We start from the raw sequence: 18,791 nt of genomic DNA on the forward strand, positions 1-18,791 counted from the left end.
TAACAAAACTATCAGAAATGAGTTTCAAAATCTATTAAAATAAAAATATCAATGAAATGTGAGAAGATAAATTTTATGCGAGGATAAACTTCTGCAACTGTCATGTATTTGAGAATAGCATTAAATGATTAGCCTCTTACCTTCAAATTACAGAACAAAACTTATTGGTAGAACTATTTTAGTTCTAAAATTCTAAGTGCAGTGTACTTGTAAATTTTGCTGAAGTTGTAAGTAAACTACCTTACTAACTTCAACAAACCTGTGCTTTAGTAATTAATAACAATATTCCTGATTCCATTAATATCAAGTGGAAAAACGCAGAAATTAGCTGATGAGAATTAAGTAAACACAGCCCCAGAGAGATTTTTTCCTTTGAAGATGACCCGCCCATTTGTGGTTTGTTTTTTTTATTATTTGTTTAATATGTTTGACCAAAAAATCAGAAGCCAAAATTGGAACCACACTGGCAGGGCAATGCTAAAAGGACACAAGACACTGATCAGCAGCACAGTTAAGGGATGTGCTTTCTTTAGGGTGGTGTATGCATGTGTACATAAAATTGAATTTAATATTGCTCCTAATTGTTTACAGCCTCAGAAAATGACCCTCTTTAAAAGTGCCAACCACATTACGCTGGTTGGAACTTAATTCATCTGACAATATGAATCGTACTAAATTGCAATTGATATAAGAATTAAAAGATGCTAGGTCTGTCATCAGTTATTCTTAACATGTCAAAATTAATATTACCAGCCATCTTTTTGAATCAACACAGTCTTATATTGTCACATGTTGTCTCAAAGAACAGAAAGAGATGAGGTGAGACAGAGAAAAAGACTCCATAAACTGACAAGCTCTTCTGCCTCACCCCTTGTGTCTAGTCTTTCCAAACAGTCAGTGATATCACTCTCTCAGCACTGCTACTTTCTCCAGATAACCACACCACTCAGCTCAGTCACTGGTCCATCTTGAAGCTTAATCTCTCATCATTTTCCCTTTGGCATTCCAAAGACAATTCCTTATTGTTGGGAAGAAAAGCACTGTATTTAAGCTAGAGGCACAAAAATTTTTACTCTACTTTGAAACATTATTTTGGAGTATGCATGCTAGTGTATACTGAAAGAGTCTGATTTACTGTCTCACTTTTACCATTAAAAGAGAAAAAAAGCCTGTTTTCTCACAGTTGAGGATAAATTCAATATTAGTGAAGCACTGGGTATTATTAATAATAATAATAATGATAAGTGACCTAGAAAAGACTGGGAAAAATCAATCATTCTTCTGTTGTAGGCTGGAAGATGACAAATTATAAACTAAGGCAAGGATGTGATGTTAAAAATGCTGAAGAGGTGCTTCATTTCTCACAATGCACTGTTGAAATATAGCAACTTCCATGTCAAATATAGCAGACCCTGAGCTATCTGGATTTTGTCTAAAGTAAGTACCCATTTTCTAGAAGCACTCTTTGCACTTTTCTTACATAACCTAGAATACAGTACAGAGTGATAAATAACACCGATGGATTTCAAGTCTTGCAAACAGAATTAAGAGCTACCACGAAGACATTCACATGACCTAGTCCCTCAGAATTATCAAGGATAAAGCTAAACCACTTCAATCCAAATGGAGAATGTGAAAACTGGTTCACCTTTGAAAACAGACCAAAGAGCCACCACTATTGTTACAGCAGAGATAAAGTCTTCAGAATGACTTCTGCCCTCTTGCTGGTTGATGATTTTTTTCTTTTTTTCATTGCTGACCAAGGTACATTTTTTCACAATGTAAATCTCTTCGTTTTGCATAGAGGACATCCTTGAGTATTAAGAACTTACAACCTTTCCTTGTGCTGCTAAATGTCTGTTGGGAGTGTATCTACAGAAGCAAGTGACTACTTGTGCAATAGGGATTCCACACAACAGATTACAAGAATTTCAGCTTTTACGGCAGTACTTTTCCAGGAGCATGAAGAACAGAAGCAACTCCAAAAAAAGGGGAACCATACAAAATACGTAATTTCAAACTAAGTGATAAGCACTCACTTACCATATATTTTTTAAGCATCTGACATTTCCAACTGAAGTCAAAAGCACTTACAACATTCAGAGTTTAAGAACAGGATGCATAAAAATTAACCTGATCACATCGATCTTGGACTTCCTCCTTTTCTGTTCTCTCTCAGGGGTACTGTGCCACGTGAAGACCAATCTCCAGTCAAATCCACCGATCTGTGGCTCACCAGCATTACCCAAGTACTCAAACGTATTCCAGTCAATAACATCAATAACAGGGCAGACGACAGCTGACTCCTCTTCTGCAATCCTAATATGTTTTTAAAATAAGAAATAAACACATTAGGAGAGAACATGTTGCTTAGAGAAGCTTCTAATAGTTACTTCTACTAGAAGATTCTCTCTAAAGCTAGAGCTGACAAGAAAAGAAAACAATGGTTAACACCTAAACCAAAATTTTGCCCCATGTCAACTCATACTACAATATAAATTAAAAAAAGGACTACTAGAATAATTTTTTTTTCTTCTTTTTTTTTTTTTTTTACTTTTTTATTTTTGGAAGATGCCTTAGAATAGATTCAGGCATCTGGCAAGCACCATTCTTCCTGGACATTGGAAGGGTGATATGCCAGATGGCTTGTGTTACATATTCAGCACCTGGCTCAGCTGCCATATCCAACATCACAATCTTAACAAAAATATCTGTTTTTTACAGGTAGCTGCTTCTGAGATATTGAAAAGAAGAATGAAGTGGGATTTTTGAATCATATCAGAGCTGAAAATGTGTGATCTTTTGGCATGACCATTATTCTTCTCCAGGGACGAATAAGATAGCTCTGTGGCCCTCAAAATCATAGTTTTTCTTATAAATATGATCATCTGCAAAAAGTTACAAGTTACACTAAACAGTACCACAGTAATTTAAAAAGATGCTGTGAATTCAAAACAAACAAAAAAAAGTGAAATTAGATCTCTAGTAGTGAAAATACCATGAAGATGGCCTCAAAAAACCCTAACACTACAAGACAGTTAAAAGGACAAAAAAGATAGTTCTGCAGAATGACATCACTATCAGCAAGTCTGATCTAAAGAGAGTTAAGATCTCTATCACTACCAGGAACATATCACAGCTGAGGACACTCCTTGCAAACAGGCTTTCTCAAGAAGATAAACTGTCTCTCATTTCTCAATATCATTCAGGGTTTTATGAATTCCTTTCCAAAAGAATCTGCCCTTAGAAAAGGTAAGGAGATTCCTCGCCTTTGCCTCCAATTCTGGAAAGGACTCTTTAACTACTACAAGAGATCACTTCAAGCATGCAAACTCAAGCTAAGGCTTTTCTCTTTAATCACTCTTTATCAGTCTTCTCTACACTACTCTTAAGACAGCTCTGGTTAGTTCAAACACAAAGTGGCTTGTTTCACTTTGAGTCGTGTTTTAGCCCTGCATCTTCTGATTTACACATTCCACATAAAAACTGAACATGCTAGATGGTCAGACAAAACCTGATGTATCCATCATTCAAGGACAGTTCACTTCTCATGGGAATATGAAACTTAAAATCTGCAGGCTGAACAAGGGGCTCTGACTCTGTTACACTCAGCTCTCTGAAATTAGAGCAGTTTGTGGTGGTCAAATACCAGCAGATGACATAAGTGGCTCCAGAGGGGTCTTGTCTGAGCTGAGAAAGATTGCCTTAAGCAAGATACAGTCCCTTCTCACTGCCACTGGGGAAATACAACACAGTTGTTTTCTTTTTAAAAATCCCCCACTGAAGTGCTCCTTGGCAAAGTCACAAAAGGGTTTGTACAAACATTATTTCCACTCTCACTTGCATAAAAGTTATGTACAAAACAATGCAAAGGATATAAACGCAGAAAAAACTCCCAATCAAAAGTGAAAGAGCTTAGTTGTTCTCGAAGAGGAGAGAAAAACATGTATTTGGTGCATGATTGCAGTTACAAAAGGAATCAGATAACTGAAAAGCCACACTGACATACTGCTTCACATTTGAGCCTGTGCCATGCAAACAATTGCTCAGAGATGGACATCTGAAGCTAGAGCAAAAAGGGCACAGGATCCAAGACACATCCAGAGCTAACTTTTTACAGAAAGCAATGTATTACAATCACCTAAACTCCTTCTCAAGACTACCATCTAGTGGTTTGCAAAAAATAGTGAAGGTATTTACAAGTGACTCAGTTGCTGTATGCTGCTTTTCAAGAGGGCAGTCATTAAAACCATGCTTATTCTTTGATTTTCTTTGCATTTTTGTCTTTCTTCATGCTACCTGTGCTGTTCAGTCAACCGAAATTTTTCTGAACTGTACCTGTCTTGAAATTTAGAAAAAAATAAGAATAAATATGACAATATTAAGAAGAAGAAAACAGTCCAGATACGACTTCAAATGGACAATAGAGTGTTCCTCTTGACAATCTCTTCCCTGCTCTTCTACACAAGATTTTCTAGCCTTTCTCTGAGGTCCAAGATATCTGAGAAGGCACCCTTACAGAATGCAAACCATACCACTGACCTTGAGAAAGGATCTTTTATTTATTTGTTTTTAAATGCATTTGAGGGAGCTGATTTCCTATATGCTATACCTAAGCAATCTGATTGAGGTACTGAAACCATCTGATAGTGATGGGGTGGTAGACTGATGCCATGAGGTGCTCCACTGGCTGAATATGCAGTAGGAAATGTACTCCTCAAGGAGTTCTTTGGCTACTGACTATGTATGGATAAAGCATAATGTAAATATTTGTACCATTCAACTAGTGTTCTGTGTTCTTGGTTTTGTGGTGTTTGGGGTTGTTTTTTTTTTGCCATTTTTCCCCCAAACTTCTTTATTATTAATGAAGTTCTGGAAACGATGCAGATCTGTGATATAGATGAGAAACAACAGAAGCTCAAATTACAGTATCCCAGCACGGATGGTATGCTGACATAACATTAATTCCTCTCTACCCTACCTACTCTGTGATGCTTTGTATCAGTTTGGAAAGATGGCCTAGCTCATCTTCAGACAAGGAAGACAGAGTTTATTGACTTTTTTCCTCCAATCTGCTTCTGTGTACCTTGTCCTGAAAGAAAAGATGACACAGGGCCTGCATCTTTTGAGATGATCTTATCTACTACCCAGGCTGATATCCACATTTCTCAAGGCAATTTCACAGCTAGGGGTGGCCTCTCCTCCTGAAGATAAGGTTTTTCTCCTTTGAAGAAAAAAAGCTACCTGGCCCACACAGAAAACAAACAAACAAACAAACAAACAACTCTTCATGCTCCAGATTTCTATTTTCTAGCTCTCTGCCAGGAGAAAAAATACTTACATTGCCTGAGGCACTAGACTGTGATAAGCTCAGACAAAAGTCTTTGAAGAGTGATTTTTCCCCTGCAAAGCACAGGAATGTGCTAAAATGACTCTTTTCCTACTGCCCCAGGACAAAGTCTGGATAGTGCATAACTACCTTTCCAGAAGTGGCTCCAGCCAGCCCTCGTGGCATTCACAGTGGCAGTCCAGGAAGGTGAGGATGTCCCCTTTGGCTATAGAAGCCCCCAACAGTCGAGCTCGAACCAGTCCTTCCCTCTTGTTGGCACGAATAAGACGCACCTTGCGTAAGCCAGCAACATAATTTTCCAGAGGCTCCTTTAAATGATCTGTAATGACAACAGAAAAACATACATACAGTTCTGTAACGATTGGTTTATGGTATGTTAAAGAATGCTGGTCTTTTGAGCATTATGTAATATAGTTGCTGCTTCAGAGATGCTTGCACATGGAACTTTGATTCTAACACTGTCTACATAAAGGAAGGATAAGGATAGACAAAAACTTGTTACTTTTAAGAAACTAAATGCTTCATATTTGCTGTTTCTCACTTCCAAATTGTTAATTTTGTCTCAAATGTGAAGGTTTTGACATATAAAGATTTTAATCTTAACACAATTCACCTGTGACAGAAAATGACAGCATTGTTACATGTTCCACAATTCACACAAAACCACACAATTTAGATGCTCCTTACTATAACTGACAACAACACAACCTTGGAGCAATTGAAACGTGCTCAAATGAGCACAGGTGAAATGCTCCAACGAGGTTTCAGTTATGCATATGTGGAAGCACTCACTGCAACAAAGCAAACTTGCCCAATTCAAAACTCAATTTGGTCCAGGACTTGAAATTTTCACTGGCTTCCAAAAGACAAAGCATTTTCTAGCTAGATACCTCTGTTACAGAATTTCATGGTGTGTTACCAGATGAGCAGATCTTTTTCTCCCATAGACTAGATGACAAAAATAAATAGATAAAAATATAGAAGGACGAAACAAAATCAACATTATTTAAAATTATTCTTTGTACCTTTGTCACTGTAATCATCCACAAGGATAACTTCTTCTAAAAGTATATCTGGAGATGTCTCAAGAACACTATGAACAGTTCGCAGAAGTGTTGACCAAGCCTCATTATAGAAAGCTATTACAACTGAGGTTTTGGGCAGGCTATAGTAGTCATACTTCTTCTCTTTGCATCTGTAAGCGAGGGGACAACATTTAGCACAAGTGCACAAACACTTGTCAATGTTCAGAAAACTACTACCAAATGAATAGTTCATATCTGTACTAAAAGAATATACACAGGAACTTAACACAACTGTGAGTACACGGAGTAATCATGCAAATACTTTTAGAAATAAAAATATGAAGTATGGTAAAAAAAGCATAAACTATGGATAACCTGTATTTTGGAAAATAAAATGTGCCAGACAGTAAAAATGTAACTGTGAAGAAACAGTAACATGTAAAGGGAGAAAAAAAAACACACCAGTCATGTAACTATGAAATTTGTACTCCAAAACATAATTTGGGAAGACCACAGGACTGCCAAGATATAATAGTGAAATCATAAAAACATGGTTATAAAAATGCACGGTTTTGGCTCTGTGGAGAGCCAGCATGTTTGCAAACCTTTGGACTAAGTTCCAGAATGGATTTCCTATAAATGTATACATATATGTGAACTTCTCCAAATGAACATAAGGATGCCAAGGGAATTTCAGATGAGCCAAGCATATAAGGATTCCCCTAGTCTGAGAGAATTTTAAAATAATGACAGTTTTTAGCACGGTTGTTCCCCGTTCCCTCAAGCACCATATAAAGTTTTACTACCCTGCAACAGAAGTGGTTTAGAGATCTAAGAGGCTCCCTGTGCCTCCAGCTTACTGCCTGGAAGATGAGAAGGGCAGAAGGACACATTTCTGTACATCACTGGGTATCAGCAGGTACCACAGTATGTAGGGCATCCCTCACATCAACACAGGTTATCAGTAAGTCGTCCAAAATACAATGAAGGGAGAAAGCACAACTGACCGGGAGTGAGTGTGACAGCAAAATCCATAAGTCCCATTCAGGAGAGGAAAAATGTCTCAAAATACACAGACAATGACATGAAAACTGCTTACCCAGAGCACAGTAAGACTACAATTACTGACTGCAATGCTGCTGTGATAGCACTTAAAAGAGACTTCTCGTAGATTTATTTAAAGATAGGTAGCATTTATTAAGATTTGGGGTGTAGTAAGATAAAACATCTGTATATGGGTAAATACATCTAAAATTACAATTCTTAAGAGAAAAAAAAAAGTGAAAGTAGGTGAGTATTTTTGTAATAAATACCTGAAAATGAGGAAGCAAAGAGGAAAAATGATAATTGGGTGGAGGAGGAATACAGATGTGTGCTTCTCAAACATGACAGGAATGCTATGTAACAGCATTCATTTTATATGAGATATACATGTATACACACAAACATCAACACACACACTGAAGAACAAAAGTGCACATCCCTCCAGGCCATAGCAGTGCTAAGACACTTTGCATGCAGACAGCTGCCTCACACTTGTAGCTGGTGACAGAAGTCATTTATTTTGCCAAATATTTGCAAAAGTAATATTTTATTTCATTTTATTTTTTTCTCTAAGAGCAATACAGGAAAACTAACCACATGAATCCAAATTTAGAAATACGTATTTTCTTAAGCCTGCTGTAAAGTAATTATGCTCATTACTGCCAGGAAAAAAATCCTGTTATATATCACAATCACTTGTGCTAGGTAATTTCAGTTCATTTCTTGATGGAAACAGGATCATTATCTGCTCATTTTAGAAAAAATAAGAAAATAAAAAATAAATATGAGAAAATCTCCAGGGAAGTTTTCTCTGGAAAAGGTCTCAAAAAGATTCATGGAATATTAAAGTTGCATTCCCTTATGCAAAAAGGGGAAAGAAATCCAAAAGGTCCAAAGAAGCTTATGAGCCTAATTACAGATTAAAGACTTCAATGAATTTGCCTGAAAATCACATGCTGGAGACAGAAAACATAATTTGGCAAAGAACAAAGCAGTCCCCAGACTGCTCCTGATTCATCGTGCATTGCTGCCTCCTCCATCAAGTGCTACCGAGGCTGTGGAAAAAAGTCAGACTCTTATGGAACAGACCAGAGCCCATACTTCTTTGGTTTCTGCAGTCAAGAAAGAGGCTAAAAGGAAAAGCATTGTGTCATGAAGAACGATTTGCTACCAGCACACTGAGGAGGAGGGCTGGCTCCTCATGCTGCCTGTGCCTCCCCTCCGTCCCCCTAACAAGAACGTCTCCATAACCTGTTGGCCTTTTCCAATATGCAGAGCACTACCAAGTTCATCTTCTTAGTGCATTACTTTTATTTGTGGGAAGAAACAATCACCACATATGAAGTAAACAACATTTTGCAACTTAAAAAAAAAAAAATCATCATTCAGCTACTAAGCAAATTTGCACATTCACCTGGTAAGTTATTTCCAAAACACAATCCCATTACTAGCTTACCACTAACCTACTACTAGTCTCAAACACCTTTGCAAAAATGAGGTGCTCTTTTCCTTATCTTTCTGTATTGAAAGAAATTTCAAAGATTTTTGCTCTGACTTAGAAAATAATGACACTGCAAAGTCCACAAACATGAAGTATTTAAACCCTGGAAAAATAATGAGGTAAAAAAAACATTTCTACTCTTTTTTTTTAATTATTATTTATTTATTTATTTATAGAGAGTGATTCTCAGAAATAAAAATGTTTACAAGTGTAATTGCAAAGTAATTAAAGAGGATACCTATCCACACTGAACACTGACACCTAGCAAGAAAAAGAAGCTTGAAAAAGAAAAGACTGCAGATAGGAAACCCAACATCAAAACTAGTGGTCATTTCTCTTTTTCAAAGCCTACTTACAGCAGAACTGCCTTCACAGTGTATCTTCTGTATTCATCCTTGCAAGCTTCCAGATGTATTTTTATTCCCCATGTGTCACCCAAGTATCCAAGAATCTTTGTGAATCATTTCACTCCTACTTCGGGTTATTGAGAAAAACAAACCCAAGTCAGTTACAATATGTCATTAAAATGACAGGGAAGATAATAAGCTAGTGACAGTAGCCCAGAAATATGTTTTTGCGGCTAGGGATCGTATATTTATACTATCTATACTGCAAGCTGCTTTCAGTTCCTGACTAATGCCTGCGTTAGTGACACCCCTGAATGCCCATCACTGAACTGGCCCAGGACAGGTGCCATGATAGGAGCAGATTAACCATGCCTCATGGCAGCCAACTGAAGGCCCAGTGCTATCCTTTAGCCAGCTCTGTGTGTCCATGAAGTCAATCCCTCTCACCCTTCTCAGGATATTCATCCAGGATAGACAAACAGGCCTCTGTATGCCCACACCTCTCTTCTGTCAATAGAGGTTTAATTGTAGGGCAGATGCTTCACTTTCCATTGCTAAAGTGAAAGAACCCATAGTTCCTACTGCTGGCTGGTACACCACCCAGAATCTTGTCATCACAACCACCAAGCAGTTCATAGAAACACCTTGTAAGCATAAAGAAATGAGCTGCTTGCAAATTTGACATTTCTAAGCATGGAAAATAAACACAATAGCTCTGTCAAGTGAATTCTAATGCATTACACAAATACTCTCATTACCTTACTCAACTACAGGAATTTGATTTTGTTTATACTTACAAGCACTATATATATTTAAAAACCCAATGAATTTTAAAAAGTACTTAAGGGAGAGGGTTCGCTTGCTTCAGGAAAGTAAATTTCTCTTAGTCCAGCTGATTTTGAAAAGAAAATTATAAGACACCGTGATCCATCACTGAGAAAAAAGGATGTAAATTCTAACGGTATTCAGTCAAGAATTTTTATATTCCTAGATGGGAAGAGAGAAAGGATAATGCTGGTACATATCGTTCTTTTGTCGATCACAAACTTAAAACCATATTCACTGTCTTACACCTCTCCTGGATCTTTTCCTACTGCATCTACTCAAACATCTAACTTCCCCAAACGAAACCAAGAACAATGCTACTAAAGATGCATCACCATATATCAAAGGTCTCTTTAGGTTTCAGATTTATCCTTCTACACTGCATCTGCAATTTACTGCCTAACTGAGACTGTGAGACTGATGGGTTTAATAATTTAACCTTGGCATATACTACGCTACAAAATTTTCTGTTAGTAAGCACTGAAATAGGTTATTTATTAGAAACTAAAGAGACATCAGGCAGGAAATGCCTAAACAAAATTCAATGGGCTATTCTGGAGAACATTTGCGTCAATTAATGTAATTACTCAATTTATTTCAGTGTAAGGAGCTGTTCTCAGAGATGTGTATCTATAAGCAGGGAGAGAAAGCGTGGATGTGTGTACAGCAGGCATGCTGCCATGACTTAAGTAGGGTTGCTGACACGCTTCAGTGCAAGACATTTCCAAATTTTATGTTCTACATGCCCAGCTAATTGTATTTTAAGAAAGAAAGAAAGAAAAAAAAAGTACCTGAAAGTTTTCAGAAATTTGTTAGGAATACAGCCTGCTCACAAATTGATTAAGATTTTGTAAAGATATACTTCTCTTTTAGAACTAACAGACTTGAACATTTTTAAATGGAAAAAAGAAGTTATGTGGTGGAAATCAAGATGTTGCAATTACTGTCTGCTCTCTGCATCAGTACAACCCCTCTAGACTGCTGACATTTAAATTTGTTCTCTACATTTTTAATATGAATTCCCAAAACCATAGGGAAGCTCAAGATTCTTCAGCTGTTCTCAACAACTTCCTAATTTGAACACGGTTAAGGTGTGGAATTAAAAGGTGATGTCCATTTAGTGAGAGGTGTGCTCACAACAGCAGCACTCTGTGAGCTCTGAGAGAATACAGCTGATCCACACCTACAGCAACAGCTGTGGGCATCCAAATCCACTTTCTTCTTCATTTCCACTCCATAAACTGCAGAGGTACTGATGTGAGAGCCTGGTAAGACAAAACGACTCCCAAAGGCAGAGGATTGAACCGTGTTGGGGCACTGCTCCCCCTCTCCCTCTCCCTCCCCTCCAGCCATGAGCACCTTCTCAGCACAACACGGAGCACAGCCCTGCTTTCTGAGCCAACCTGCACTGCTACCGAGGCTGTAACCTCCTCCAGGATGAACCTGAGCTTGAGTGGCCCTTCCTTGCTTCTCCTTAGGTGAGTGGATAAAATCTGTAAGTCAAAAGCCACACAGCTCTATTAAATCAAAATCCTAGCTGTGAAAGCGCATGTTTTCAAGGCAATTAAAGGATATAAATCAGGTTACTCTTGTCTTCTCCAAACATCACCCAACATTTCACCCTAATACATTTTCTCAGATGAAAGTAATTCGAAGGAAGTGTCAGTTCTGCTTAAAAATTAAGCAGCCTCAAGGTCTTATCCAAGCAAGGAATGCAAAGACTGCACTTGGTTCTGCACACCTCCGCACACATTATGGAAGGTGTGTCTTGCTCTGCTTAGCAAACCAGAGAGCCACAAGCTGCTGATAACTGCCAGGATGGCCAAACAGGGCAAGGCTGAAATGAGTCAACAGGGCAAGTCAGAGATAGAGGCTGACCCCTCATCACCTGCTCCCCTCTGGAATAAACATGATGCAAAGATCTCAGCCCTTCCCCCAGAATACAACACAGTCTGTGAGGCTGTAATAAAATCAGGTGCTAAAATCCACACATTTAAACAATATCCACAGATATGTGTCCAGCTTGTATTCCCTATAGTCTTCTAAGAAGCCTATAGAAGTTCTGGCCCAGATTTTGGATGTAGGTAAGAAGGCATTTCTGCATGCATATATGAGAATTCATTTATTTATTTATATATTTTTTTTGCTGATTTTAAACTATGTTACACTTTGTTCAAATGGTTACCTGTGCTTGTAATCTTCTTCCTGAAACTGTGAGAAACACTTAATGTTTGTACTGAGCTGTAAAATTTCACACACCAACATTCAAAAAACTTACTTGTAGGTGAAAACTGTATGATTTTATATACCTAAATTGAAAAAAATATATATACTCTTAGGTGACTAATTCGATTTGAGACGAGACAAACAATTTGCACGGTAATACAGTAGCTGAAAATTACTGTAACCATCACTAGCAGCAGGGTGCAGATGCACCTGGACTTTTGAGACATAGAATGTAGTGAAATCACACTGTTGGGAAAAAAAAAAAAGAGAGAAGAAAAAAACATGCTTTGTGCTTAACTGTCACTGATCTGGAAACTGTGTCATGTTAAAATGAAACCAACTCAGATCAAGCAGACATCTAGAGGTCAGAGGAAGCTGAGGAACTCTGTAAGAAGCTGCAAAGGAAAATGGTCAAGAAATAACACTGTCAGATCTACTGGAAAATGTGGGAGGGTGACTATTAAATAAAAGCAAAATGATAAAGAGTCTCTTCCAACCCAAACCATTGTATGATTCTATAAAGAAAACTGACACACTTTTAGGGAAGATAGGAAACAGTATCTCAAAAACAGCAAAGATATACAAAAACACCAAAGCATGTGTAAACTAAAATACCAAAGCACACATGGAAGCATCGCTGTGTTCTGTACTGCTGCAAAACACAAGCCCGCTGATTTAAACCAACCAAACAAACAAGACAGTAATGCTGCAGATGTATTACTCCTCCACACAACCACAGGAGGAAGAAACGAGAAACCCCAGTCACACGCTGCTGTGTGGGTCCAAAGCCTATTTACAAATGTGAAGAATCCTGCAAACTGATGATAAAGTAACAACTAGAAGGCATTATGACCAACGTAGTTAAATGGCAATATAATTTATTTAGTTACTTATACCCAGTTATCTCTTCCAAAAAACCTCAGAGGAATAATAATAATTAAAAAAAACCCATGAACTAACACGAAAAAAAAAAAGCAACATGAAAATAACAACCATAGTGTTACAAAGATAGCAAAAGCATATACAGCTACAAGTGTTTTATGCAAAACATTTGCCTGTGTGTAGAAATATTGTCTGTTTGGACTCTGCTCAGCTGTAAAGCATGGACATACCTACAGTAAATGAAGCCTGTGTGCAAATACTGCATGCGTAGGGAAGGAGTGTGCCTGGAAGCTCAAGCTTCTGTAGATAAGCATGCCACGGAGTCCACTTTCAGTGCTGTAAAATGTGATTGCTGTTTTTTATCTGTCATCTAAAGATACTGGAAAATGTGGGATGCTTATGGAAGCAGCCAGGGCACTGGAGAGGAAAGCCCTAACTGCTACAGCAGCAGGTGAGGCTCCTGGAAACAGCAGCCTGCCCATCACACCCAGATGCTGTCACTTCATAGAATCACTAAGGTTTGAAAAGACCTCCAGAATCACCTAGCCCAACCATCATCCCACCACCACAACACCCACTAAAGCATGTCTCTCAGTACCACATCGACCCAAAGCAGAAGACGGAGAGCAGCCAGTCTCAAGGATTGCTCTGTGAATTTGCCGGCAAGATACTACTAGACGGGCAGCCTATGGAATTGGGTATTCACAGCACAGTAAACAAAACAAAGCACTGTACCAAGACAAGTTGTGTGAGACTCAAATGAAAGAACAGGCAGAAAAAGCAGTTTTAAAAGTTGGAAAAACTTCACCCAAAACTGTTGCTTTAAACTCAGGGATAACATAGAAACATGGAATCACAGAATGGTTTGTGTTGGAAGGGACCTTTAAGATCATGTAGTTCCAACCCCCAGCTATAGGCAGGGACACCTCCTTCTAGATCAGGTTGCTCAAAGCCTCATCCAGCTTGGCTTTCAACAGTTACAAAGGGGGCATTCACACCTGTTCCAGTGTCTTACAACTCTCACAGCAAGCATTAATTCCTAGTATCTAGTCTAAATCTACCCTCTTCCAGTTTAAAACCATTTTCCCTCATCCTATTGCTACATGCCGTTATGAAACATTCCTCCTCAGCTTTCTTGTAGGCCCCCTTCAGGTACTGGAAGGCTGCTCTAAGGTCCCCCCAGAGCCTTCTTTCAGACTGAAGAGCCCCAGCACTCTCAGCCTGTCCTCATAGAGGAGGTGCTCCAGCCCTCTGATCATCATGGCCCCTTCTAGACCTGCTCCAACAGCTCCATGTCCTACAAGCATAAAGAGCAATGGTGATAGAGGAAACTATCTGTGTATTTGAACACTAACATATACACACTTAAAACAAGCCTTCTCTCCACAACACAGAATCTCAAATTAAAAACCAAACTTCTAAACTTTTTTTATAGCCGAGTTATCATGCAGACCATTTCCAATGTTTTGGGGGGGTTCTGTGGTGACTCAAAATCATTTATCAGGTAGACAAAGATGAGAAAGACAACTCCATCAGCTTGTGAGGACAGAAGGAATGAGGCCCGAGGGCTTATTCAGGCTTCCACCATGAATGACAGCATAAAGTGCCAAGTATGTGGAAAATGCTGAGTCAGCACAAAAGTGCCTCACCCTGCCTTCCTCCTTTTGTAACTACTCAGACAAAAGAAGGCTGGTGTGATTATATGGAAACCATCTCTGAAACGAATGTGCAAAGCGCTCCAATCATGAGAAATAGAGCCTTCCTTCTCCCAGAAAGGTAAAGTGTCTAAAACCATGAACAATCCTCGAGAACAGTTCTGAATTTAAAAGAACCTCTGCAGAAAAACTGGAAATGCATTTTTCATTCATTGATTGAGGCTGCCTAAGTGAAGGATAGATGTTTGGAAGAAAATCTTTCTTACCTAGATAATATGATAACTGGGGGAAAAAAAAATCACCATGGCTCTGAAGAGGTGCCCAATGAGGCTGCTGAGGACTCAGCCTTGGGCACCTTCCAAATTGGACCTAACAAAGAAAACACGCAGCAACACACTCTGACGCTGAAGAGCCACTGAAGAATTTGACCCAACTTGTTACTCCACAGTCCTATGATGTATTTTGCTCCTTGCCTTTTACAAACTGTATCACTGCTTCATAATTTCCTGGCAAATTGTACATACTTATTTACAATACTTTAACCAAAAGAGTACTTGTTCATAGGTTGATTTTTACGTATATGAATATACTCATAGTTCTAAAAAGCTTCTGTGTGACAAAACACAGTATTATTAGATGCTGATGACAAGCCAAGACAGTTAAAGGAAGCAGCAACTGTCCAAAGGAAATGACAGAAGTTGTCACCTTCTACAGGTCTCTAATTGAAGAGAAAAAGGATCAGTTGTCAGAATAACATGTTATGGTAGTCCATGAGAACAACAAGGAATAAAGGTCTGAACATTTACATTGGCAAGAATGTATTAGTAAGAAAAGCATCTCATGCTCAAGAAACTTTTATAATAAAGATCATACCATCTGATAGATTTCATAATCAAATATGACACAATTTTGAGGGCTAAACTCAGACCATATTCTTCTTCCTGCCAGTGAACACCTTCACAGCTCCCTTTCACCTTTTATCCGTAACTATTGCCACACTTCTGGTCCAACATACAGCAGTGGGAAAAATCTGTGTCATCTATTTCCAATAAAGCAACACCTTGTATCCGTAATTTTGCAGAGCAGGTTAAAGGCTTACTAGTTTAGATATTCTAAGTCTTACAAGCCAGAATTCTGTTTGGTAGCACCCTCAAAGTGGGTCACTGATCAACGTGGAAGGACAGTGAAGTTAAAACAAGCAGAGGGGCATCCAAGGGTTTTTGCCTGTCTTTACTCCCATTTCTTTTCAATCTCCCATTTTCCTTGGACCTAAATTTCAAGACTTGCCTCACACATGTACCTGGATCTCTTCCCTCTTAACAAAGGTAGTTAACAACTTTATTGCAAAATTGTCTTTGGGGAATTTTTTTTACATTTACTGTGTGAGTCGGATAAATGTTCTGTGATGCTTCTGCCGTAATATATATTTAACTGTGTGGAAATACATGAACAACTTCAGTGTACCAGTAGATAGATAGATAGATAGATACTAAAACAGTACAACACAGCCTTATCTTCAGAAAACAATTATCTCCAAGATTATGTCATTAACCCCCTGCAATCCTTTGGCTTAGATATTTTATCATTTCAACATCTAAGTACTAAAATAAAAAACAGCATGCCACCATAGCAAAATCCAACTGCCTTCTTACATTATTTCATGAATTTGCCTCCTCTATCTACATCATCGCTCACTTAGCAACTGCGATCTTCCATTTCCTCCAGGAGGTCTGGAAGAAATTGCAGAAGTCCTAAATAATTTGGTAAAATGACTTAAACTCTTCCTGAAGGAAGACAACTAAAGCCTCTATAGATGCTACAGTCCAGTCTTTAGACTGCTTAAGAGGGGACAGTGTGAGATTTACAAGGTAAAGAAGCCTTCTGTCAGGCTTACATTTACAGTAAAGAGGCCTTGCATTCACACTGCAATTTTTTGTTACCAAAAGGTTCCCATTTTAGGTTGAACACTTGTCAGTAGAATTGGGTGAGCAGCTGGCCAGGACACACAAACAAGATGGGAATTTATGTCAGAGACAGGACTGCCCTTTCCCCAGTTTCCTGTGACCACATGAACCTGCTGCAATGAAACCAACTGGCTGAGGCTGAAGTGGAAGGGTCTTGAGCTTGTATTAACTGCAGCCTTGGCCCCTTTGGCTAAAGTGACATACCCTAGTTGGCCCCCTCTTCTCTTGGTTTAAGGCCATTCTTCTCAGCAGCTGGCTACTTGCATAAGGGACAGGCCATGTCAAGGTGAACCTCTGACCCAAACACAGCATTTGCATTAGGCCAGAACCAAAACCTACTGTGCAGCACCACCTTCATGACTGCACCAAACTGTGGTCTGTCAACTCAAACCATCAGCTGGTATCTAATCCTTATATTAAAGGGTAGAGCCATTATCTCTGATGAATTGCCCCAACAACAGGTTGTCCAGTAACAAAATAAGTGCCAAGTTAGATGGACTTTCAGCATCTCAGTGGACACTTCTATGTCACGAAACAGCAGCACAGTCCCAGTAAATATTCACCTGAATCATCTTTGTGACAGAACTGCCCGATTCACACTGTGTGGCGTGAAGCACTTGAGTGCAGTGCGAAGCTGAATTCTGGGAAATACAATATTTGTAGAGCTGGGAGTGGTTGGAAAAGCACACAGCCGGCAGTGACCTACCCGGGGGACAACCGGGACCGGCACGGTGCCATGCGGAAAGGCTGACACCACTCTGCAGAGGAAATCAGCCCCTCCTGGGCTGCGCCACGGCCGTGCCCTCTTCTGCCTTTGGGAAGAAAGCAGTCTATTAGCGATGCGATGCTTTTAAAGCGGTCTGCGGGGAAATGCGATACTGTACCAACAGCCCTCGCGTTTCCGAGTGGAGCTGAGGGCTGTGACCCGCTGACAGCAGGCAACGGGCACCTGCCGGCCCGGGGCAGCCGCCGCACCGATCCGAGCCGTGCCGTGCCGGGCTGGCTGGGCTCGGCTCCTCGCCCCGCCCCGCAGCCGCCTCTCGGCTCCCGGCGGTACTCACAGCGGGTGCCAGCGCTCGGGCAGGCGGCGGTGCAGAGAGATGCGGTCGCTCAGGTAGATATTGATCTGGTGCCGTCGGATGCTCTCCTCCTGGCGGCGCTTCTCGGCCGGGCTCAGCTCCAGCCGCACCGCCCGGCCCAGCTCGCCCAGCGCTCCCGGCTGCGGGTCGGGCTTCGCGTACACCGGCTTCCGCAGCCGCTCGGCGTCGGCGGGCGGCGGGGGCGGCGGCGGGGCTCCGCGGGCGGCGCGGCGGGGCGAGGGGCCGTGCCGCCAGGCGAGGAAGCCGAGGGCGGCCAGCAGCCCCAGCGCCAGCAGGGTGCCCCCGCCGCGGGAGCCCCGGCCCCGCTTGCCCCAGCACATCCCGCGGCCGACGAGGCCGGCCATGCCGAGCGGGCTTGCGGGGAGCCGGGCGAGGCCGGCGGGGATCTCTGCCGGACGCGGGCGCAGGCACGCCTTCGCCCCGGGAGAACTCGGCCAAGTTTTCGCGAACCTGCACAAGCCACGCAACTCAGCCGGCGCCAATTCCCCGCCTCGCCAGGAAACCCGCACGGCTCCGCCGCCCGCGGCTCCTCCCTTCTCTCCTCCCCGCCCGCCGCCGGCCGCCCCGCGGGGCAGGGAAACGTGGCGGCCGCGGGCTGCCGGGGCGGGCGGGGCGGTTCGCGGGGTAGGGACTCGCGTCGGGCTGCGCTCGGTGGGGCGAGTGAAGTTCCAGATGTGTTGTCCCCATGTCACTTGACACAACTGCACGGAGGAAAAGGATCTGGAGATGTTAGCTGACAGCCAGCAGTGTGCCTAAGGTGGCCAAGAAGGCCAGTGGCATCCTGCCTTGTGTTACAAATACTGCAGCCAGCAGGGGCAGGGAGGTGATCGTCCCCACGTATTCGGCCCTGGTGAGTGCTGTATGCAGTTTTG

At 40.9% G+C, this 18,791-nt stretch overlaps 1 protein-coding gene across 1 annotated transcript in view; it reads right to left on the bottom strand.

The window, feature by feature from the left end:
* GALNT12 (polypeptide N-acetylgalactosaminyltransferase 12) overlaps positions 1–18,441 on the bottom strand; it is a 41,785-nt gene extending 23,344 nt beyond the window's left edge. Inside the window, exons 1-4 of the mRNA XM_065753539.1 lie at positions 17,881–18,441; positions 6,376–6,545; positions 5,480–5,669; positions 2,134–2,319 (exon numbers count right to left, since the gene is read on the bottom strand). Of these exons, the coding sequence (XP_065609611.1) occupies positions 2,134–2,319; positions 5,480–5,669; positions 6,376–6,545; positions 17,881–18,263 (929 nt within the window). The 5' untranslated portion in view covers positions 18,264–18,441. The remainder of the gene's footprint in view (positions 1–2,133; positions 2,320–5,479; positions 5,670–6,375; positions 6,546–17,880) is intronic.
* Between the last annotated feature and the right edge of the window lie 350 nt (positions 18,442–18,791).

This window comes from Cyrtonyx montezumae, unplaced genomic scaffold, assembly GCF_038088225.1.
Source record: "Cyrtonyx montezumae isolate F1298 unplaced genomic scaffold, pur_monq_1.0 scaffold_8, whole genome shotgun sequence".
NCBI lineage: Eukaryota > Metazoa > Chordata > Aves > Galliformes > Odontophoridae > Cyrtonyx > Cyrtonyx montezumae.